This window comes from Pavona decussata, unplaced genomic scaffold (assembly GCF_977016875.1).
Source record: "Pavona decussata unplaced genomic scaffold, jaPavDecu1.1 SCAFFOLD_144, whole genome shotgun sequence".
Taxonomy (NCBI): Eukaryota; Metazoa; Cnidaria; class Anthozoa; order Scleractinia; family Agariciidae; genus Pavona; species Pavona decussata.
In genome coordinates this window covers 529,326-553,355 of record NW_028145557.1, presented here as the reverse complement: position 1 = coordinate 553,355, position 24,030 = coordinate 529,326, and the positions used below count along the sequence as shown (strand labels likewise).

Here is a 24,030-nt window from a genome sequence, read left to right as displayed (position 1 = left end):
TGTTTCACTACACTAGCAGAGGTCTCTGACGGCGAGAAGGGAGAGAGACCTCTGCCGGCCCCAAAATAATTGAAGTGTGAAACTTGTAAACTAGCTGAAGCCATAACAACTGTGGGCTCAGAAATTTCCAGTGTGCAATCTGACCAGGGCATGTGCATTGCACATTAACAGAAACTGGTTTAGAAATCCGGTCAGTTTTGACCAAAAATCTGGTCGGCGTCTACATGAGAGAACGCACCGGGGGCCGGCAGAGATCTCTCTCCTTCTCCCCATCAAAGACCTCTGCTAGCAGGGAAGGAACATGATACATTACTAACAAAAACATTATTATTAAGACTCATTTTCACGTTGTGATTGCAAACTTGCAAACTACATGAGCTAACAAACTCTTTAATATGGACATCAATGCAATACAATAATATAATTTTAACTTTAAAAACTTTCTTTTTTTTTTTCTGCACCAACTAACTCAAGACCATTAAATTCTAACCAACAGCACCCCACAAGATTTCAATAAATATGCTACTCACTGAAAACCTCCAAACAATGTGAACAGTTGGGACAAGTGAACTTAAAATAATTATTAACACAGATTTTCCAATTGAATGAAAATAGCCTTGTTTATTGGGAATATATTAGAGAGAATCTCTCTTAACACTATGCACTTTGCACTTAACGCACAATGACCTGCAGCCACCTTTGTGCATGTTATCAAAGTGAATATAAGTCATCTTTAAAGATACCAGCTTACTACAGAGGTTGAGGTAATCAGTTTTAGTGTCAGTATTACAGAAAGTGCACCAGCCTGACTGTGAATAAATTTTAATGTGGTTAAATGTACATAACTTAGCCAAGGTTAAAATCAAGGCAATGCTGGTCAACAGTCACCCCTCTACGCAGCTCAGGGGTGACCTTTGAGCTGGATGTCTGCAGGGGGCTCCTTGTAGTTTACAATCGCATTTGCTTGCTTGTTAGCCTGTGAGTAGGGTCATTAATTTTAGCCTACTTAATTTCCAAATCTTTTCCCTCTCGCCCTCCCTTTGGTTAGTATCAGATTCAGTAGGTATTGCAGTGATTCGAATACACTGTACTTACCAAATACTTACATGTACTTACCAGGGTCCAGTTGTTCAAAGGCCGATTAAGCTAATCCTGGGTTAACGTGAACTTTGATTCGAGTATATTTACTTATCCATAAGGATTCGTCCAAAAGATTTTTGTTCCTTAGTTTTGCCTAAGACTTTTCTTTACCATTAGCTTAAAATGAGCCTTTAAAATCATTTTTAATGAGCGAGATGAAAACCTCGGTTAACTTTTAATCGTGGATTAGCGTTAATCGGCTTTTGAACAACCTGGCCCAGGGTGGCAGCTTGTAGGGTTGCCATGGATACCTCTTCCCCGTGCCTGATTGCTACCTGGCTCCACCAACCTTTTAGGCACCAGCTCCCAAGCTCATCTATTGTTGACGAGTTTAAGAAGGCTGGCCTTGCCCAGTAAGCCAGATTCCAGGTCTCACAATACCCCTCCAAGCAGTAACCTCTAATCCCTAAACCTTTTAACCCAACCTCTAACCCTAATACTTCACTGTACATGGGGTCTGGAAAAAAAGACTTCTAACCCTAACCAAGATCTCTGAAAAATGCCAAACATTGGAAAAAGGAAGGTCTGATTGTACCAAGCAATGGAGACTCTGCAGCATTCTTCAAAACTTGTTAAGACCAAAAAAACAATACCTATTGTTTATGTCGCCAGGGTATATTACATGTAAATGCTTAGCTTTAACTTATATTTTGTATTTACAGTCCACTGTATAGTATAAATACTGGTATTTGCCTTTTTGCCTTTAATCTTACATTACACTTTACTCTTACATAGGTAGATCTAGGTTATAACTATTAATTATTGAAAATGTATTGAGTAATGTATGTCAACAAAAAAAAAAACCCTTGAAAAACTAAGTTCTCCAGAATTGTTGTTGATCTCCTGAATCTCTATTTATTTCTAAATCTGCTGGATAAAAATTTCCTCCCTGACAATCAATCCTTCCCAGCTGCAAGTAGACTCCAGCCTCTAGATATAGAAGAGAAAAGCATTAATTTCAGCAGTGATTCTCGTCACAATCAATAAAGTATAAACATGCCACATGAATTGAATTAAGTTTACTACACTGTAATTAATGGGAGATTTATCACTGTAATCTATAGACAAACCTCAATGTTACATGCAGCCACTGGCTTGTGCTAGTGAACAGCAGTGGAGTTTGTAGTTGGATTTACTGTTGGGCGATCTGAGGCTTGTTCAGGAGGAGCATGGAAAAAGTACACCTTGAAATGAAAATAAAGGCATCCATCAGCAAACAGCATTGCTAGCTATTCTTTCCTTGTGAGAGTAAAACCAAGAGGCTTGTAATGAGGTTCCTTAACACATACGTTGTACATGTAGGGTTCTTCAATCCCTCCACAGTGACCCCTAACAAAAATGTTAACTCAATCCCACAACACCAATGGTTTTCATAAGCTAATCCTGTTCCTGGTCACAATTTTTTAAGTGTCTTACCCAAACAAGCAAAAAGTCCCATGAATTCATTCTCTCCATCTTCCCTCACCAAACCCAAGCACTGATCGTGAAGTCTCTAGTCACTGTAAAATGGCCTAATTTTTCATTCTGCCAAAACGACATCATTCATTTTGGAATTTTCAGTCTGTCATTTAATTACTGTACAAGGCTAGCACTGCTGCCTAACGGGAGCCTGCATCCAAGAAAATGCTCTGGGCACCTAAATTTTTTGCAGAAGCACCTAACACTTCACTTGTTGGGCTCCTAACTTTTTGGCTTTTGGCCTTGTGGGCTCCTAGAAATTTTTCTAAGGCAACAGCCTTGATGTATTTCTTTTCTTATAGCCTAATTGCTCTCCCACTACCCAAATTTTTTTGTTGTTTCTATTTGCACCAGAAAAGTGGAAAACTTGTTACTCAGGAATGATATGCAGTCAAGGATGACCATTAGATATGTTACATTTTATGGCATGGTGTGGAAATGTGATGGTCATTAATTTGTAACTCGCTGTCAAAAATGCAAACAAAAAATGTCCACATACAGTCGACTCCCTTTATTGCGGACACCCTCGGGACTGCAAGTTAGCATCCTTAATAGCGAGAGTCCATAATAGCGGGAATTTATTTCAGTCAAATATCTGCAATTTATTTTTGCCCGGCGATTTAGTTGCTGTCCTATTATCGTGGTGCCTGTAATAGCAAGGTGTCTGCAATGCAAGAGTTCTTTATATTTATTTACACGTAAGTTTGCATTTGCAGATAAGAGCTAAGCTGACAGTTACCTTAAATCCTACAGCCAAAAGACCATGAAGAAGAAATATGATTGCCAGAATAAGGCCAGCAATCTGAAAGCAAGAAAATACAATAAAAAATAAGCTACATGACATAGGGCTAAACTTAAGTTTGTGATGAAAACATGGTCCCGCCAAACAGTACAATGCCACTGAGTGTACAATGTTTTCCAATGGTCCTAACCTTTTTATCATCGTCTTCAACTGCAGGCCAAAAGGTTAACAGCAACACAGTACCTGGAACAAAGAAATCATTTTGTGTTCAGATGAAATGAATGTTTATCTATTTACTAAAATTGAGTTGAGTTGAATGAGCAATGACTGCTACCAAACCAGGAGTTCACCCATTTCTCAAAAGTTTTGATCAGAAAACTAACAGTGAGGCTAAAAACTATTTTATGAGCACAATTTTGATTTTCCATCTTCATTGGCTTTGAAAATTGCAAAATGTTTGCAATTTTATGGAATGCAAAATGTGCTTTGGGGAGGTTTGCACCAACAATCGTCTTGATAAATTAATGTAGTTAAATGCAATTTAATGGAGTTAACAAAAAAGAGCGCAAGACCAGTGGCGTCTCTTCGGGCGCATGCACCAGGATTCCATGTGCTCACAGAATATACAACGTTCTTGCTGCATAGGCCATGCCAAGCGTTTGCGTGGCAGTTTTTTGGTGCCAGGAAGCTTTTAAAAAAAGGTCTAAAAAATTTTGAATTCTCATTGGGCTCTTGGTACCAACAGTCATGCAAATCTAAAGGAAAGATTAAATGAAGGCCATTATAAGCCTACCTGAAAGAACCATTCCAAACATAACAAGAAGCCATCTTAACCACTCCAAAGGAAAGACCCAGAGCACCTGTTATGCAAATGAAGGTGAAATACGATAAATCTGCGAATAAGCAAGGTCCTTTCGCTGTCCTTGGGGAAATAGTGTTAGTAGCAAACTGTTTCACTTCACCAAATCTGCCATTTTTAGAAGCACATGGCATTTACATCCAGAAATTTCTCAGACTTTGAGTGTTACTGCCCAGCGATAAAACACACAACAAGATGGCAGACATTGCGAACATTCATGTATGAGCCATCAACAAAAGGACTATTTTTAAAAAACTTATTACACTGTGCCATTTCTGATGCAGAAATCTTGACCCAAGATTATAATTCTCAAGGTATTTAAACAACTATTCATATCTACTAGAGGTTGGCAGCTCAAATTGTGGTCATCTAATGGGCAACCATGACTGTTCTGCTATTGGGTCATCAGTGTAAAATTCTGATCATCTCTGATGACTGGACGACTAATTAATTTCGGACCATGGTAAGTGCCAGGGTGGGGTAGGGTAAGGTAGAGTGTCCAGACAGGGTGGGGTAGAGTAAAGTGGAGGAGGGAGGGGATAGTAGGAGATGCTTGTTTGGTTTTTCATGTGACCATGCCAACACTTATTCTTGCAATCTTAAAAAAAATCTCAGACCAGCAAAAGCAACATAATGTGACCTGCGAATAAATAATAATAAAAGGCTGTTCATATAACTCCAATAGTGACACACTTTATATGCATAATGCAAAATTATAATAATTTATTCGGGCCAGGAAATTTGAAGATGTAACTTGGAAGAAAATTATGAAACCAGCTCCTTGTGTTGCAATGGTGCAGTTCAAAAGCAGTTGTAGGGCATTACATAGAGTGGTGACTAATCATGCCCGCAAACCCATTATGGGGATGTTAAGCACGTGTAAACGCAGCTGTAGAACCTCCTTGGTTGGTGACGAGACCTGGTAGCAAGGTAGCAAAAAAATTTTAACACAAAGCTTAATTAATCTACTGTTGAGTGCGGATCTTTCCACATGGAAAATTGGAGCTTGAACAGTGTACCTAAGATTTTAGAGTAAGACAGGAACTATGAGTGTATCCAATAGAAATTATTATACTATAGACTGACTTACTGATATTGGAATATATATGAACAAGGAATAGCCATAGACACACAGGATTTCCAGAAATGAATATCCTGCATTACTCTTTCTCCAAAGAAGAACTCCCCAGAGCGCTGTTGGCACCAGGGACGCATACGAGAAGATGGCAACTGCAGCTAGAGTAACTACAACAAAGTAAAAACAAATATTAATGTCATTCCCGAAAACAATAATTTATTGAATGTAAAACTTGATAGGTAGATGGTTTTTTAAATGTATTTAAATAGGACTATTTTTCAATTTCCATTGAACATTCGAGTTATCGGGAGTCAACTGTACAATGTAGTTGTAAAAGTGTACCTTTGTGGAAATCGTAAACCCACTGATGGTCACCGATATTAACAAGATAGCTTGCAAGATTGCCTGTTATAGCTGTGGTGAACACCAGAGTGGCACATACCCAGAAAGGACCTGCAAGCAAAACAAAATGAAATAACAAATCATGAAGAGGAAATAAAGGAAATCACTACTGTGAAGGAGATTTGGAAAAATAATCTTAGTTGTCATAAACTTCGGTGAAGTTTAGTTTTTAATTTCTCCAAGAATTAGTAATGGTTTGAGAATTAAGGACAGTGACTACTTTTGTTACCGCACATACGTTCTGCGCATCCGGAGATACTTGGGTTTCCTATGGGTGGTGTCTACTAATACGGGGATATTTTTTGCATGGTTTAAAACTATGTGGAGAAAGCAGAACTTAGCAAGTGCTCTAGGTATCCAAAAAGAAAATTGGGGTTAACCATGCATTTTTCAGAGATGATAAAGCTTCAAAATGGAAAAAAAGGCCATACATTGCTTAGTATTTCACTGTTTTTTTGTTGCTTTTTTTTAACTTATTGTTGCTTATTTATCTCTGAAAAATGCGTGGTTACCCCCCAATTTCCTTTTTGGATTCCAATATCCTTTGCTAAATCTGCTTTTCCCACACAGTCAAAAACCACGCAAAATAATATAATTTTCTGTATTAGTAGGCACCGTCCTTAAGCTATATCAAACATTTGAAAGAGTGTTTCATCCAATTTCCAAACACCTCAAAGTCAGCTGCACCACAGGGAGCCCATACAAACTATGTGACCGTTTGTATTTTGAATTTATAGAGGCAATGTATAGGAATATCGAAAATCCTCATATTAGGGCCATTTATACGGGAGAAAATAAGACGCGAGCTGATCGTATAAATGGCACAAAATAAGCGTTCGTGTCTTATTTTAGACGCGACTAAAATAAGACGCGTCTAACTCTGGAACAGGAGCTTGAGCTGTTCTTATCTTGGTCGCGTCTTAAATAAGACGTGAACTTCCTCGCATAAATGGTACATGCGTCTTAAATAAGACGTGAACTACAAATGCGCTTGCGTAAGAGCGAGTGACGCGGCACGACACGCGTCACTGACCGCTGTCAGCTCTGCAAAATGGCTTCGCAGTGTTCACAGTCCGCTTCGTAGTGTTCAAAAACACCAGCAACACCGGCAGCAAAAAGAAATGCGTGAACTACCACGGGAGAGAAGGAGTTTCTGCTTATTTGCAAAGAGAGGGCATTTGCTGAGGAGCTGGACAATTGTGTTACAGGCGCCGGTATAAGTTACTTCTGTTGTCACTTTTGTTTACATTCAACGTTTATCCTTTCGCAATTGGTACAGATGAAAAGTTGTTGCAAGTCGTTGCTAATTAGCATGGTTGTTAATGGTAACGTTGCATGTAAACGAGGCTGGATCAAAAATAAGACGCAGGTCATTTATACGTGATTTTTTATACGTGATGGTATAAACGGTACAGCTCGCATCTTATTTACGACGCGTCTTAGATAAGACGCGTCTTATTTTCTCCCGTATAAATGGCCCTATTATCGTACTAGATTGCGATAGATATTCTCATTAAACGTCAAAGTAAACGTAGTTTTACCTTAAATGTTGTGTGTTATCGTTCCTGAGGTTGAAGACGGCGATTTTAGCCATTTGAAGGGTTCGGCGTTGAACGTTCACTCGAGCGTAATAGAAGAGTGAGAAGGGAGGAAAACTTGTTTTGAAAGGGTTCCAGCGCCGGAGCGATTTTTCCCCCAAAAAACGCATCGCTCCGATTTCAAACTTCACAGCATAAAGGTCAAAAGATTTTCGATTCTTCTCGTACCTTCCAATCGAAAATCCATCCAAACGGCCCGGAGCTAGTCCTCGAAGAAAATCAAAATCCCACAGTATTCGAGCGAGTGGAATGCGTAGCAAAATGCTTACGTGCCATTGTCTAACGTCGTCCAATCAGAAAGGGGCAATTAGCGGAACGGTTTGTAGCTGGCACGTAAGCATTTTGCTACGCATTCCACTCGCACGAATACTGTGGGATTTTGATTTTCTTCGAGGACTAGCTCCGGGCCGTTTGAATGGATTTTCGATTGGAAGGTATGACGTTTAATGAGAATATCTATCGCAATCTAGTACGATAATACGAGGATTTTCGATATTCCCATACATTGCCTCTATAAATTCAAAATACAAACGGTCACATAGTTTGTATGGGCCCCCTGTGGCTGCACCTCATTATTCCAACCTACTTCTCGGCATTGGAAATTGGATAAGACACTCTTTCTCATGTTTGATATAAATTATTATCTAGTCCATTAGGAAAGGGTATAACCACAAGCATTTTATCAATCATTTTTCTTCTGGTATCCAGGGAACACTACATACATACATACATTTATTGAAGCTCCCTTTAAAGGGCTTTTCAGCCACAATATATTAAAATTACCAAATAAGGCGAAAGAATAAAATGTAATAACTAATGAAATTAACTACTAAGGGAAATAAAGATAAATCAATTGAAGAGCTGAGAGCATAACTGACTTATGTCGAATTTTAGCCCAGTTTTCAATTTCGCTCGGATTTGTCCCAATTTTTGCTCTCCCTGGTTTTGAAATCATTTCGCGGTTTTACAATCGTGTACAAAACTTCTGAGAAAACCAAACACCAACAGCGCAAAAACCACTTGCTTACTATTTCTCTCTTGTTAATTCTACCACAGAACTTTACTTCTCTCTCCCACTCCCTCCCCCTATACAATGACAACCGAAAACAGATGTAGAAACCACTCAGTCACTGTTTCTCTCTTCTTAATTCTACTACAGTTATTTCTCCCTCCCCCCCTCCCCCTTATGCAATGTTGATTTGGAAGGTGATGCTTGCCAGGAGACTGTTCGTGACCCAGAAAACAACATTGAGTTGGGGGGGGGGGGGGGGGTGGAATGTGGTGGTTTCCTTGTTTACTAGTGAATGTGCTTGGAAGGGTAATGTTGTTAGAGATGTTGTCCACGTCGTACTCGTCGGTGAAGAAGACTCCGACCACGTGTTCTTGTTGTAAGGTAACCGTGCGTATTTGGGAAGTGGAAACTTGGAATGTAAGTTACGGCTTCCGGTCAGCCAAGTCCTATGGTGCATATTTTCGCTTTGTGCATTAACGAAGTCAAGAAAGTTACTCTTTTTAGCTGTAGGTTAAGTGTGGCGCAAATAGCTTTCGCGTGATTTCAATTTTGTGTTTAAATCCTTTCGGGGCGATAAAACCAACTAGTAGCATAACGAACTTCAAGCAACACTGTCACATTATTTCATTAACATGGTTGTAACTTTTCACTTAACCGTAAGGGAAAATAACTGCATTTCATACAAAGACCGGTCTCTTGAAAGCCAGTAAGGCCGTAAGTCACGCAGTGCGTGACATAGAACTTGTTTTCTTTCAATGCGTAACAGTTCTCACCCTCAGTTCTCGCTTATTCAAATCGTGTTGCAGGAAAGGAAATGGCTTGTTTCGAGATAAACTTTTCTCTCAATGAAAAACCGATTTGTTGCCCTTCTATTCTACCCCTTTTGATCACAGCAAAAGTGCGTCTTAGTAATTTGGCAACAGTTCTCGCCCATGTCGCAATAAAGAAACTAATTGAATTTTGAATTATTTTTACGTAATGGGGTGAGAACTGTTGGAAAATAGATTTCCTCTGTGAAACACCTTTAGGAAAGCATTTCAACATGGCGATCTAATGATAAACAAAGCATTTACACGCTGCCAAAGGTAAAACATTGCCAACGAACATATATAAATGACTTTTTAGTGGTGAGAACTGTGGCCGAGAAATGTGCGGACATTTTGATGACATATTGTATCTGAGGGGCGTTTCTTACATTCCTGTCACGCACGTAGTAGTTTGTAACGATCAAATGAAAGTGTAACAGAATTCTTTTTGTTTCTCCCGCAAGAAAGACCACTTTCGTGTGCCGTGGTTCAAAGACAACAAGTTTATATTTAATACAAATATTAATACTCAATGCATTGTCCTTTTGGTCATCCATAGTGACTATAATGTTATCGATTTTTCTTGAGAAGATGGTAACAATTCCCAATGGCATTTAAATATGAAACACAAATCGGCGGAAAAAAATACTGAACAATGTTTTTCAATCGAATTGAAGTTCACATGCAAAAATTCGGACAAATCCGAGCAAACTCGAAAAAGGGGCTGAAATTCGACATAAGGCGGTTATGCTCCCAGCCCTTCAATTTAAGTTAACAGCATATTAACAAGTCTCTTCTTAATAGTACCAGAGTTCACTGTCTACTTCTTTGAGGTCTTTGGGAAGTCTGTTCCAGCAGGTGTAGCCCCTCTATAGGCAAAGGATCGCTGCCCAGTTTTTAATCTGCATCTCGGCAGATTTAAATCTTTGTTATATTGCGTAATTCTGTCATTAAGCACACTTTATATATTACTTACCATACAGATCAGGGTTGGGACGAATGAATGAAACAAGGTAGTTTTTTCTGTAGACCGGCACCATTGAACCAATAACCCTTCTCAGAACCTAACAATGAACCAGCAAAATGCTATCAATGGTGGCAGACAGACTCCTTTGTTAATAGCGACTTTTTCTATAATTTCTCACTACCAAATGTATCTCTATCATAAAAGGAATAAGCTACTCATCAATCTTGGCAAATCAGGGGATTAGAGCTTATTAGTACAGTTTTTGCATGTGTAGTTATAACTCTAGCTCCTTACTTGGTAAGTGTCCACATCAAAGAAGGATTGATAGTACTCAAATGTCCAGAATGGAGGCTGCTTTCTTTGTCCAGCTAAAAGCTAGAAATCAACATTTTCAAGATGTAAATAACTTTGTTAGGAAATCAGCTAATAGCTGTTGGTTATTTGAAAACCAATGGTCATCCATTCAAGATGGGACTTTGCTCTATTAGAAATGCCAATACCACAAGGACCCTATGCAAAAGTGGCAGACATTTTAATTTTTTTTTTGTCTGCATTCAAATAAGCCCACATTTTTGAACTCAAGAACAAGGTGTGTAGTAAAGCTAATATGAATGCAAACAAAATTATGGTCAGCCATTTTTGCATAAGGTGAAAGTAGAGATTGAAACAAACACCATTTTTGATATAACTGGATGGCAGTAAATGAATCTCAATACTATGACAACTTGATGATAAAATAAGTCAGTGTTTATTGAAAAAATTCTTGAATCCCAAGATAGCAACAACATAGGCACCTTATATCACACCTGTGAGAAGGGTGCTCCTTAAGGGATGGCTTACTCCTCTATGTAGGGTTATTAGGTACACTGTACAATGTATGTGAGCCCCAAAGGGTACAAGTTTTGAACTAATTTGGACTGAAATTTGGTACATTTGGTCAGTTAGGTAATCAGGAGAATTAAGTATTTTGCTTGAGAATAGGATTATTAAGGTGTGGATGATATTAAAGGTGGCATACCCCAGGCAAGGCATTATACTGTACCACCCAATCAGAGAGGTGGCCTAGAGAGAAAAATCCCTATCGTGGCAAAGTTGATATCAATACACAAAATGGAGGATATGGTCAGAAACTGTAAGGACAAAGGGACAGACTACAGCTTGTGGAAAACAACTTACAAATTAAAGTGGAATTAGGGACCCTGTCTTTCACAGGGGGAGAAAGGAACTAGCAAAATAATAATAACCAAATTAAAGCATTTTAATGGACAATGTCACTAATCTTTGCTCTAACCTCTGTTTTGTCTTCTTCATCATCTGAGAATGAAGAATAAGGCACATTAAACAGTTGGGTTGAATTCACCTTTCAGTGAATGTATAACTTTAAAAGGAAGATAGCAAGTTCATTCTCAGACTTACAAAGTGTGTTTTACCCTGTTTGAATTAACTACAGTGGAACGCAGTTAATATGGTCACCAAAGGTATATGCAAAACTGTCCATATTATCCAGATGTCGGTATTAAGTGGACATTCAATGTTTTACCGCTACAAGGACTAAAGCATACAATTCGAAAGCAACAGAACAATGCTTAAAGGGGAAGTATCATGGCGTTTTTGGTACATGTACCTTTTGCTAAAAATTATGAAATAAGACCTTCAATCAGCTACCAAATAATTCTAGAATGACGAGAGGAAAGATGTCAACTCAATTCTTGAAAGGAACAACTCATGATCTGTTTTAGCGCATTTAAGAAACAAAAATGCAAGAACTTGAAAAACATAAGCCTAATTTAATATTTTTCAAGTTTCAATCCATTCCGACCCACTCTGCCTCTGGCCAGAGGTACTAATCGACAGTTTTATTACACTAGGGTAATAATTTTATAACAAACTTGACAATTATTTCTTTGTTTCTGCTGACAGACAAACATTCTTGGGTTTTGAAATGAAACCAAATTTGCATGATACTTCCCCTTTAAGTGGACATTCAATGCTTTACAATTTGAAAGCAACAGAACAATGCTTAATAATGTCAAAACTGTAACTAAAGTTCAAACTGAAGAAACCTTATATTCTCATTCAAATAGTTTCACACTAAAACTAATGTTCTTCTAGTAATTCACATGTGATTGAAAACATAATAATTTAATAATTTAAAATAACTATTACATATAGGCTGTGTCTTTGTCCTGAAATTTTCAATTTGTATTTAAGCTACTGGCAGAGGGACTGAATATTGACTGCCAACTATAAAATAAATACACTTCGAACTGTATAAACAATAATTACTTATACAGTTTGCATTGTTATGTAATAAACTAACCATCAGAAAAGTCCTCTAGCGTATGTGTTCTGATGTTACTGGGAGGCACACTTGCAAGGTCTTCACCAATGTTACCACCAGCGTTTAGATTATTGACGTCATCTACTTTGGTGAAGTCTTTAAGGAAAATTATTGAACAAAATAATAATTAGAATTAAATACCGATTTAGGGGGGAGATTTACCTGGTAAATTTAACAATTATTTTTTCAAGCGAGTGTTGGCTATAATCATCTCATATCCAACAAACGTGATGACCCGGATATTACTTAAAGAGGTCTCTTAAAAATGCTGGGGTTATATCATTTATAATTTTAAACATTATAACTTACAGCTTTTTGTTTGCTTTCCCTATTTTTGAGATTGGAGCAGCCAAGCTTACTTAATGGTTCATTTATTGTGGCAGCTAATTGGCACCTGTGATTACTCATACAACATGATTTTGTAATGTTTGAAGTTTATCAGTGAGGTGATCAATGATGTCATTGCAGGCAATGCTGCAATAATCAAAATATAGCTCCACAAGTAGGAGCAAAAGGCTTTATATGTAGATGGATGTTGGGAGGGATGCATGATGACAAGGAAAGATAGAGGGAGAAAGGGATGATAGGGAGGAAAGGAGGGAGGGAGGGATGATAGGACGGAAAGGATAGAGGAAGGAAGGGAGGGATGATATGAAGGAAAGGATAAAGGGAGGGAAAGAGAGAGCAATGATAGGAAGGAAATGATAGAGGAAGGGAGGAATGATAGGAAGGAAAGGTTAAATGGAGGGAGGGATGATAGGGAAAGAGAATGAAGGAATGAATGAATGAATGAACTTTATTTACCCACGGAATTTACATCAGTAAAAGAAAAACTACTGCTTTACAGAAAAGATGTGTGAAAGGTAATACAAGTTATTCCATGGTTAAAATAGAAGAAGAGAGAGGGAGGGATGATAGGAAGAAAAGAATAGAGGAAGGGAGGGATGATAGGAAGAAAACAATGAAGGGAGGGGTAATAAAAAGGAAACAAATGGAGGGAGGGAGGGTGATAGAAAGTAAAAAATGGAGGGAGGGAAGGAGGAAGGGAGGGAGGGGTAATAGGAAGGAAAGAATGGAGGGAGGGATGGAGGGAGGGATGATAGGAAGCAAAGAAGTGAGGGAGGAAGGGAGGGATGATAGAAAGGAAAGAATTGAGGGAGGTAGGGAGGGAGGGATGGATGATAGGGAGCGAAGGAGGGAGGGATGACAGAAAAGAATAAATGGAGAAGGGAGTGATAATAGGAAGGAAAGGATACAGGGAGGGAGGGAGGGAGGGAGGGAGGGATGATAGAAAGGAAAGAATTGAGGGAGGTAGGGAGGGAGGGATGGATGATAGGGAGCGAAGGAGGGAGGGATGACAGAAAAGAATAAATGGAGAAGGGAGTGATAATAGGAAGGAAAGGATACAGGGAGGGAGGGAGGGAGGGATGATAGAAAGGAAAGAATTGAGGGAGGTAGGGAGGGGGGATGGATGATAGGGAGCGAAGGAGGGAGGGATGACAGAAAAGAATTAATGGAGAAGGGAGTGATGATAGGAAGGAAAGGATACAGGGAGGGAGGGATGATAGAAAGGAAAGTATTGAGGGAGGGATGGGAGGGACGGAAAGATGATAGGGAACATAGGAGGGAGGGATGACAGAAAGGAATAAATGGAGAAGGGAGTGATGATAGGAGGGAAAGGATGCAGGGAGGGAGGAAGGGAGGGATAATAGAAAGGAAAGAATTGAGAGAGGGAGGGAGGGACAGAAAGATGATAGGGAGCATAGGAGGGAGGGATGACAGAAAGGAATAAATGAAGAAGGGAGTGATGATAGGAAGGAAAGAATGAAGGGAAGGGTAATAAAAAGGAAAAAATGGAGGGAGGGAGGGTGATAGAAAGTAAAGAATGGAGGGAGGGGCAAAGGGAGACAAAATGGAGGGAGGGTGCGTGATAGAAAGTAAAGAATGGAGGGAGGGAGGGAGGGAGGGGTAATAGGAAGGAAAGAATAGAGGGAGGGAGGGTTGATAGGAAGGAAAGAAGTGAGGGAGGGATGGATGATAGGAAGGAAAGGATACAGGGAGGGAGGGAGGGAGGGAGGGATGATAGAAAGGAAAGTATTGAGGGAGGGAGGGAGGGACGGAAAGATGATAGGGAGCATAGGAGGGAGGGATGACAGAAAGGAATAAATGGAGAAGGGAGTGATGATAGGAGGGAAAGGATGCAGGGAGGGAGGAAGGGAGGGATAATAGAAAGGAAAGAATTGAGAGAGGGAGGGAGGGACAGAAAGATGATAGGGAGCATAGGAGGGAGGGATGACAGAAAGGAATAAATGAAGAAGGGAGTGATGATAGGAAGGAAAGAATGAAGGGAAGGGTAATAAAAAGGAAAAAATGGAGGGAGGGAGGGTGATAGAAAGTAAAGAATGGAGGGAGGGGCAAAGGGAGACAAAATGGAGGGAGGGTGCGTGATAGAAAGTAAAGAATGGAGGGAGGGAGGGAGGGAGGGGTAATAGGAAGGAAAGAATAGAGGGAGGGAGGGTTGATAGGAAGGAAAGAAGTGAGGGAGGGATGGATGATAGGAAGGAAAGGATACAGGGAGGGAGGGAGGGAGGGAGGGATGATAGAAAGGAAAGTATTGAGGGAGGGAGGGAGGGACGGAAAGATGATAGGGAGCATAGGAGGGAGGGATGACAGAAAGGAATAAATGGAGAAGGGAGTGATGATAGGAAGGAAAGGATGCAGGGAGGGAGGAAGGGAGGGATAATAGAAAGGAAAGAATTGAGGGAGGGAGGGAGGGACGGAAAGATGATAGGGAGCATAGGAGGGAGGGATGACAGAAAGGAATAAATGGAGAAGGGAGTGATGATAGGAAGGAAAGGATACAGGGAGGGAGGGAGGGAGGGAGGGAGGGAGGGATGATAGAAAGGAAAGAATTGAGGGAGGGAGGGAGGGAGGGATGATAGGGAGCAAAGGAGGGAGGGATGACAGAAAGGAATAAATGGAGAAGGGAGTGATGATAGGAAGGAAAGAATGAAGGGAAGGGTAATAAAAAGGAAAAAATGGAGGGAGGGAGGGTGATAGAAAGTAAAGAATGGAGGGAGGGGCAAAGGAAGAAAAAATGGAGGGAGGGTGCGTGATAGAAAGTAAAGAATGGAGGGAGGGAGGGAGGGAGGGGTAATAGGAAGGAAAGAATAGAGGGAGGGTTGATAGGAAGGAAAGAAGTGAGGGAGGGATGGATGATAGGAAGGAAAGGATACAGGGAGGGAGAGAGGGAGGGAGGGTTGATAGGAAGGAAAAAATGGAGGGAGGGAGGGATGAATGATAGGAAGCGAAGGAGGGAGGGATGACGGAAAGGAATAAATGGAGAAGGGAGGGATGATAGGAAGGAAAGAATGGAGGAGGGGAGGGTGATAGAAAGTAAAGAATGGAGGAAGGGGGAATAGGAAGGAAAGAATGGATGGAGGGAGGGATGATAGAAAGGAAAAAATGGAGAAAGGAAGGGTGATAGAAAGTAAAAACTGGAGGGAGGGGTGAAAGGAAGGAAAGAATGGAGGAAGGGGGATGATAGCAAGGAAGCAAGTGAGGGAGGGATGATAGGAAGGAAAGAATAGAGGAAGGGAGGGAGGTAGGGAGGGATGATAAACGGGAAAGAATGGAGGGAGGGACGAAGATGATAGGATGGAAAAAAGTGAGGCCGGGAGGGATGATAGGAAGGAAAGAAAAGAGGAAGGGAGGGAGGAAGGGGTGATAAATAGCCTGCGTAGCAGTCGTTTCCGTTTCCTTCAAGCCAAGCGGGGTAAGCGCGTGAGGGCATTGGGCAAAAAGGAGCAAAAAAGTAGGAGCGGGGGGGAGGGGCGGGGAAGGAAAGGAAACGCCTGCCGCTGAGCCCAGACATTTTACCGAACGCCGTTCGTCAGCGAACGGGAGGCAATGATGCATTACCATTGGCCAATCGTCTGTCAGTCAAACTCATAGACCAAAACGACATCCGGTTAACCGTTTATCAAAGATGAAAATATGGCCAAGGAGGGAAAGAACTCTCTCGAGTGTCCTTTCGATTTCGAGCTAGTTTGCTTTGCTTTGGAAACGACTAAACTGCTTTCGCAGGGAGATACGTTAATTTAGTTGAAACCGGAGCAAAGGACTGCTTTAAGAGCGAATGTCAAGCAAAATCAAAATTCTCCGTGACGCTCAAACTATTATCGTCTCAACAAACATGGTGTCATTCGTTTTTCGAAATCCCGCCGGAATTTTTAAAAAATTTAAGAAAAAGTTGTTCTGGCTGTCGGCGGTCTCAAAGACACGGTCTGCAAATGAAGTTTTCAACTTTGTATTTCACGCTACGCGAAATACAAATTTATCCTGGAAACGCGAGGAAGTATTTTAGCTATGCGGGACAAGCTCATTCTGTCTGTAATTCCAGCTGTAAGCAAATGAGTCGATATTCTAAAACATAAGTAAAATTTGTCTTGGGTAATTTTATCTACGCTTTGTTCGAGCGGCGTAAAGTTCGAGAAAATCTTCTAAAATACTGCAACTTGAAGTAAACAAGTTGCCCGCCGCGATTCTGTTTTCGCTTAGATTTACCAGAAGTTCAAAATGATTGGTTCTCATGTGACATTTGACGTGACAGCGTAGGCCCCAAGGGAGTGAAGCCATTTGGGGGCGTCTGGGCTCAGCGGCAGGCGTTTCCTTTCCTTCCCCGCCCCTCCCCCCCGCTCCTACTTTTTTGCTCCTCTTTGCCCAATGCCCTCGCGCGCTTGCCACGCTTGGCTTCAAGGAAACGGAAACGACTGCTACGCAGGCTAGGTGATAAACAGAAAAGAATGAGGGGAGGGAGGGGGATGATAAGAAGGAAAGAATAGAGGAAGGGAGGGAGGGGTAATAGACAAGAAAGAATGGAGGGAGGGAGGGATGATAGACAGGAAAAAATGGAGGGAGGGAGGGAGGAAGGGGTAAAAGGAAGGAAAGAATGGAGGGAGGGATGATAAGAAGGAAAGAATGGATGGAGGGACGGGGAATATGAAGGAAAGAATGGAGGAAGGCAGGGAGGCAGGGGTAATAGGAAGGAAAGAATGGAGGCAGGGGTGATAAACAGGAAAGAATGGAGGGAGGCAGGGGTAATAGGAAGAAAACAATGGAAGAAGGGATGATAGGAAGGAAAAAATGGAGGGAGGGGGGATAGGAAGGAAAGAATGGAAGAGGGGATGGATGCATGATAGGAACAAAAGAACTGAGGTAAGGAGGGTGGATAGGAAGGAGAGAATGGAGGGGTAATAAGAGGGAAGGAAAGAATGGAGGCAGGGGTGATAAACAGGAAAGAATGGAGGGAGGGATGATAGGAAGAAAAGAATGCAGGGAGGGAGGCAGGGGAGATAGGAAGGAAAGAATGGAGGAGGGGATGGATGCATGATAGAAAGGAAAGAACGGAGGGAGGGAGGATAGGAAAGAAAGAAGGGAAGGAGGGATGGATGATGGGAAGGAAAGGATGGAGGGAGGGAGGGGTGATGGGAAGGAAAGGACAGAAAAATAACTGCGGATAGAAGCGACAGCCGGAAATACGACTGCGTTCGCAGACTAAGTCCGACAGGATTTTAAACATCTTGCAAGACGAATGCGCCTCAGATCCATCTTCCAATGGGCATATAAACAAATTCATCCCTTCAAATCAAACTCATGGGACCCACCAGTTCAACCACCACTGACTCCAGAAACCTAACAAATTGCGGAGTTAAAAATAGCCAAGCCAAAACTAATTTTTTTCACGCAAAGCAAGCGTTACGCTATTAAACGACGTAATGACCTACGACAAAGGAAGGATTAAAACAAGAGGGTCAAGGCCAAACCAATGTCTTAAGTAATTTCAGGGCTCTTGACATAGTCCAGACACACTTGCCATTTTAATCCCCTCGCAAAAACCTGAAAGCGCTCTCTCTTATTAAAGTCACAATGTTTTGTCGCTTGGCATTCCAGAAATTCCATCTTTGCATTGCTTCGCGTATCGAAAGGAACAGTGCGAGCGACGTTTATAAATTTTTTTGCGCGTTAAGCAATGCCACATAACGTTAGACATAGTCTAAAATACCATTTTATTCAAGAGTCCGCTCACAGAGCGCTTTGATTCCTCCACCCACCAAGAGTCAAAAAGGATTCGTTAAACGTGACGCCCTAAGATTCGTCAAAAACAACATTTGAGGAAGACATAAATATTAATCCTTGCTAGAGGATTCCCAAAGAATCTGATTGAAAATTTTTTATCAGATGTCAAATATCAGCATTGTAGCAAAAAACAACACCCCCAGACAAACATTGCCTTTCGTGACACAATATCAACCATCATTTCCCAGCCTCAAACATTTGATAGGAAAATGGCACTTAATCACGTTTTTCACCTCTATTTAAAACAAAACCAACCAATCACCTAGCTTGTACTTATTTTAGGTTAAACTAAAGCTTTTGTTATATAAACATTTGAACTCTATTCTTAATAACATCATAAAATCAATCAATCACCTAACTTGCAATTGTTATAATCGTGTATTACATTAAGTTATTTTTTTTATATATAGCTTGTTATAATAATTTGTAATTATATAAAACTAAGTTAAACTAAGTTTGTAACTGGTTGTTCTTTAAACAAACCCTTTATTATTATTATTGTTATTATTATTATTATTATTATTATTATTATTATTATTATTATTATTATTCTATTACAAACCTAATACAATACAATTAAATTATCCCACCTACAATACTATGACTTACACTTCTACTTCCATTGCAATTACTATCTTAACAAAATTAACGATTACTTACTAAGAAGACAATTTTGCAATACAATACTTTTATTAAAAAAATGTCAAGAATTATAATATCAATACTGTGTTTATAAAGAGGTTATATTTCAAAAATGTTTGCATTGTTAGAAGCCGTGCGTGTCTGTCACTAATTGCTATTTCCTGTCGGGATGTGCCGTGCTAATTTCGACAACAAAATAAAGTCCGATATTGGAAACTCGTAAACTTGGAAATTTTCGCAGAAACTATAAGGACACATTTCAAAGTTGAACGTTGATTCACGTTGTCGCACGTTGTGTTGCAAAGTTGGAAGTTGATTTACTCGGGGATAAATGTTGGCATCATTTAAGTCTGATGCTGATCTGCTAAGTCGGATGTTACGTGACAACTTCGATTTTTGGCAGAGATGGTAGGTCAGTTCTACATTTAGTTCATAACGGGAGTTCATATCGGTCTCGCATACTCCCAACCGGAACCTAACTGGTGTTTGGTATCAAACAAGGAGTTTAGTTCGTCAAAGGTGAGATCCGACGAGTTCTCCAAAAAATGAAGACGAATAAATACGACGGAGGTGACAACTACACTACGACCAGACTCAGTTCGCAAAATTCTGTCCTCGGAACTCGTTTTAATGCGATACGTTGGCGAATCTGGTTCTCCATCAATTGGGTCCGAACGATATGAGACAGTTGGTTCGTGTGCAGTGTAAGCTGTTGGATTGACCAAAGCCTTGATCAAGACACACCACTTTTCATTCTCAGAAGATATTCGCTCAGAGAAGCACTCATGGGAAGCATAGCGAATGCTCGGCGAAATAAATATCGCATTAACCCAGTTGCGGATTTCAAAATACATTTCATTTAGTCCAAAATGATTAGGAGGTGGCTTGATTGTGTAACCACTTGGAAGGCTTGATCCACTTGGCATAAGGCCATGCTGTAAGATTGATTCAAGATGTTGGAATTTTGTTCCATGCCAAGCAGTTTTCCATTCCGAAGCAATGAAATCTAAATGACGTCTCGTCCAGGGGTCAAACGCACCGCGATGACGCACCATTTCTTTTGCAATAATCGTGCCTTCGTATTTCACCAAGTGAACTCTGCATCCACCTCCTTTTGCAATTTGGGAAGACATAAACTGGAAGATTGGATCTTTCTTGTACAACAAGATGACTTGCTTTATTTCGAGGGAATTGGCTTCATCTTCCGGTGTAAGGCCCCATCTGTTTTTGATCGTTGGGTCTGCTCCACATTGCAGCAAAAGTTCCACAATGGGTCCTTGCCCATAGAATGAAGCTGCATGAAGAGGTGTGCTACCGTCAACCTGCACCTTATTGACAGGAACACCAAGCTCGAGCAGAGCCTCAACTGTGTCATAAAAACCAGATCGAGCAGCAAGATACAAAAGAGTATTGCCATGCTCATCAGTGTGTTCAAGCAAAGACTTATCTTTGGATATAAGAGCAAGCAAATCTGCAGTAGCGCCAATAGCCGTTAGTACAATGACATCTCTCAAGTCGACAACTTCATAGGATTCATCGCTTATTTTACCAAATCGCTGAACTTTAGACTTGAGGATACAGTAGGACAGGGAGGCCATGACTCGGTCCTGTCTTCGAGGACGATTAGCGACTTTTCTGTACGCCGGTTGGATGGCATTTATCGCTGTATTTTGGTCTATTTGGAGCACTTCATACGGTCGTATGATTCGAGGGACGGCTGCAATTTCTCTACCTGTGGTAGTGTATCGAAAGGCGATGTTGTGGCTACAGACGCGGGACATCTTTTACGAGTGATGGCAGCTATGTAAAACCCTTGGTGTTTTCCCAAAGTTCTAGATTGTTCTTGGTGAATCGAAAGGAGGGTTTGGCGGGCACGCATTGCTGGAAGGGAAGGTAAACCGCACACGCATGCCAAACCACGCGCGATACTTCCTCGTTACCAGGGTCTACAAACACTAAAGAGGGCTCTGGGACGAGAGTAGTCTCCTTCGCTGACGAGACACGGAACGGCTGTGAGGAAGCTAGGACGAGAGTGCCCTTGGCAATAAATGTATGTTGCTGCGTTACACAAAAGAATTTGCAGGAAAATATGATCTCCATCGATATCCTTAGTTTGTCAGGTCTGTGCACTGTTATGCAGAAGCTCTTGGCCATTCCTCTTTCATCCCTTTTCAACCTCAACTCTGATTGTCATCAATACCTTACTAGGCAAAAAGCTGACTTGCATGTTTATCCTCACAAATACCCATTCTTAAACTAGGTATAAAAATATCCGCACATCCACTGCCAATAGAAAATAGGATCACTGGTGAAATCTGGAACAGATTAGACCCTGCGATAAGGGAAGCAGACTCACTGACTGCTTTTAAACATTGACTGTCAAAAGCCGTTTTATTTGTGTATATATTGTTTTGATTTCTTGTTTCTATGATGAGGTTTTTCATTTGTTCTTGGTAATTTTCTAGAGGACCCTTCTGTAAACCACTTTTTGTGACGTTGGCATTTCTCATTAAAGATTACCCTCAACTCAACTTACTTCGGGTGCAAGGGCCTTATATTGTAACGACATCTATTTCTCACTAAGCATTTGACTTACCGGCGCTTTCAAACTATAAACAAAAACTTTGGGATTATTTCCAATCATTGTGAATCTATACCATTAAATTTTAAATTACGTTTTTCACCTCCATTAAAAAAAAAACAATCACCTGGCTTGTACTTATTTAGGTTAAACTAAAGCTTTTGTTATATAAATATTTGAACTCTATTCTTAATAATATCATAAAATCAATCACTTACCTAACTTGCAATTGTTATAATCGTTTATTATATTAAGTTATTTTTGTTATATATAGCTTGTTATAATAATTTGTAATTAAATTACACACCAGCAAAACATGTTTAATGAAACCAGAAAACCAGGTTTAACAAAATTAAACTTGGTAACAGAATGCTGAACCATTGGCTTTGACCAAGAGACTATGAGGTAAGAGAGCGAATCCCTGTGCCCCATGATAATTATTTTCAATCTTTTTTTAGTTCGCGTCATGCTATTTTGGGAAATTATAACATGAGATTCTAGTAAACTTTAACTTATGGTTTCATTTGTGCTAAATCTGTAGCCGACAAAAATCCGAAAGCAGCGTTTATGAAGGAAAAAAATTTAAACTGTGTTTAACTAAAATATAACAGCATTTAAACGTGTTTAAGCCTTGGTGTGAATGGGGCATAAGTTTGTTTACAACTGTGTTTATTCTAGCGTTAAACTTAATTGGCTTTAAATTGCTATATGGTATCTTACTAATTGTGTCTATCTTTGAAATAGTATTTAAGGTTTTCACTAAGCTGGCTTTTGTTATATGTTATCTGTAAGTGTGTGTATCTTGTAACGTAGCAGCATATCTTGTAATATCGACTTGTTTTCTTCGCCAGGCCACCTGTTTCATATAAGCCCCTGGCTTCGGCATCTCGTTGTAATCTTTAGTTTGTCTGTGTCTGTGCTATATCAGGCCTGATGTTACTGGTATATTAAAGAGTAATTATTATTTTAAAAAATATATTATGTGGATGGTGTTAAGAGTATTTAAAGCTGTGAATGGCAGAATTGGAACTCAATGTAAAGTACGAGTTTATAGTAAAAAGAGTTGTAATCCAGAATGAAAATGTCCCAGACTTTTTAAAAAATTACTTCAAATACTTTGCCTGTGTTGGCTCAGTTTTTGCATACAAAAGAAATCTGTCAAGTGTTGGTTCCTCTTTTTGTGTAGATTGTTTCCTGTTTCTTCAGCATTTTACTCAAAAACTCAATTTGTTGCTATGTTACACACATGAAAACCACTCTGTTCCAATATTGGACTTATCTGGAGCAGTTTTGATTTCAAGGCAAAAAACGTCAGTTAAGATCCTTTTACATAAATCCCTTCAATTGTTTTTATAAAAAAAACATTGGTACACTGTTTTGCACTGAGGTCCCCGCTAGGTGCCTGTACTAACAACCTTTCACATCATACATGTAGTCACTTGATGTTCAGTCGTCCAATACTTTCACAAAGCCAAACCAAATCCACTACTGAAGTCGTTTTTTAATCAGCCACAATACACTAAACACCTCAATAGATTGAAGAGAAAGTTGTCAAGACAACTATGTGTATTCAACAACAACAAAGTTCAATAACTATTAACTAGTGGTCAAAAGAGCTTTTCCTAACACTAAGGGTCAAAATGGTCGATAAGTTGCATTCTCCACTGGCTGAGGAACAAAATAAGTGGAAAATGTTTCCTCACACACCTCTGGAGCCTGGGCCTGAGGGGTTGTTTTTTGAGTCACATGCTCAGTGTTGTTTGTCAGTTGCTTTTTTGCTGTCTGCCATTGCTGACGTATAATTATTTCAGAGCCCCAGTTCCCACCCAACCCTTCGTTTGAGTTGATAACATACACTTTGTTGGTTAGATATTCTTTATTAAGATTGTCAGCATAGAGTCTTACTAAGTTTATATCTGTTGTTTAATATTACTGTATTTTTGCCTACATTACATATAATGTTAGGCTTTATTGGTTTGAGAAATAAAAGAGTCATTCTGGCGGCGGTCAGCTTGACAATGGCTCCCAGAGGTGTGTGAGAACTTTGCTTTTGTCTGTGAGAGTTTTGTAACTAGCACTCCTGTGCAAGACAAATCACTGACAGTCAACACAGAATTTGAGAAGACAGCGTAGATGCATGCACTTGTTGGCAACTGTCTCATAGACTAGGTAAAACGAGTTATTCAAAGTTATCAACAATAAAACTACTGCATTTGTTATCAACAACTAAAGCAGATTTCCTTTTTTAAAGGACAACAGATTTGCT

The 24,030-nt window shown here is 40.0% G+C and overlaps 2 protein-coding genes across 3 annotated transcripts in view; both read right to left on the bottom strand.

Moving 5' to 3' along the window:
* Positions 1 to 375: 375 nt before the first annotated feature.
* LOC146466414 (protein YIPF1-like) overlaps positions 376 to 24,030 on the bottom strand; it is a 29,003-nt gene continuing 5,348 nt past the window's right edge. Inside the window, exons 3-14 of one of the 2 annotated variants that reach the window (XR_014868019.1) lie at positions 12,383 to 12,499; positions 11,354 to 11,376; positions 10,357 to 10,437; positions 10,072 to 10,159; positions 5,620 to 5,730; positions 5,290 to 5,444; positions 4,134 to 4,200; positions 3,531 to 3,583; positions 3,338 to 3,400; positions 2,211 to 2,324; positions 1,350 to 2,070; positions 376 to 1,101 (exon numbers count right to left, since the gene is read on the bottom strand). Coding sequence is in view for 1 of the 2 variants with exons in the window: in XM_085127367.1 (XP_084983493.1) it covers positions 2,241 to 2,324; positions 3,338 to 3,400; positions 3,531 to 3,583; positions 4,134 to 4,200; positions 5,290 to 5,444; positions 5,620 to 5,730; positions 10,072 to 10,159; positions 10,357 to 10,437; positions 11,354 to 11,376; positions 12,383 to 12,499 (842 nt within the window). In the remaining variant the exon portion in view is untranslated. Of the gene's footprint in view, positions 2,071 to 2,210; positions 2,325 to 3,337; positions 3,401 to 3,530; positions 3,584 to 4,133; positions 4,201 to 5,289; positions 5,445 to 5,619; positions 5,731 to 10,071; positions 10,160 to 10,356; positions 10,438 to 11,353; positions 11,377 to 12,382; positions 12,500 to 24,030 lie in introns of both variants that reach the window. The other variant, XM_085127367.1, reaches the window with a different exon arrangement.
* On the bottom strand, positions 19,033 to 22,819 carry LOC146466415 (uncharacterized). The gene has a single exon (XM_085127363.1). It carries the CDS (start codon positions 20,962 to 20,964, stop codon positions 19,627 to 19,629), a length of 1,338 nt encoding a protein of 445 aa, XP_084983489.1. The 5' UTR covers positions 20,965 to 22,819; the 3' UTR covers positions 19,033 to 19,626.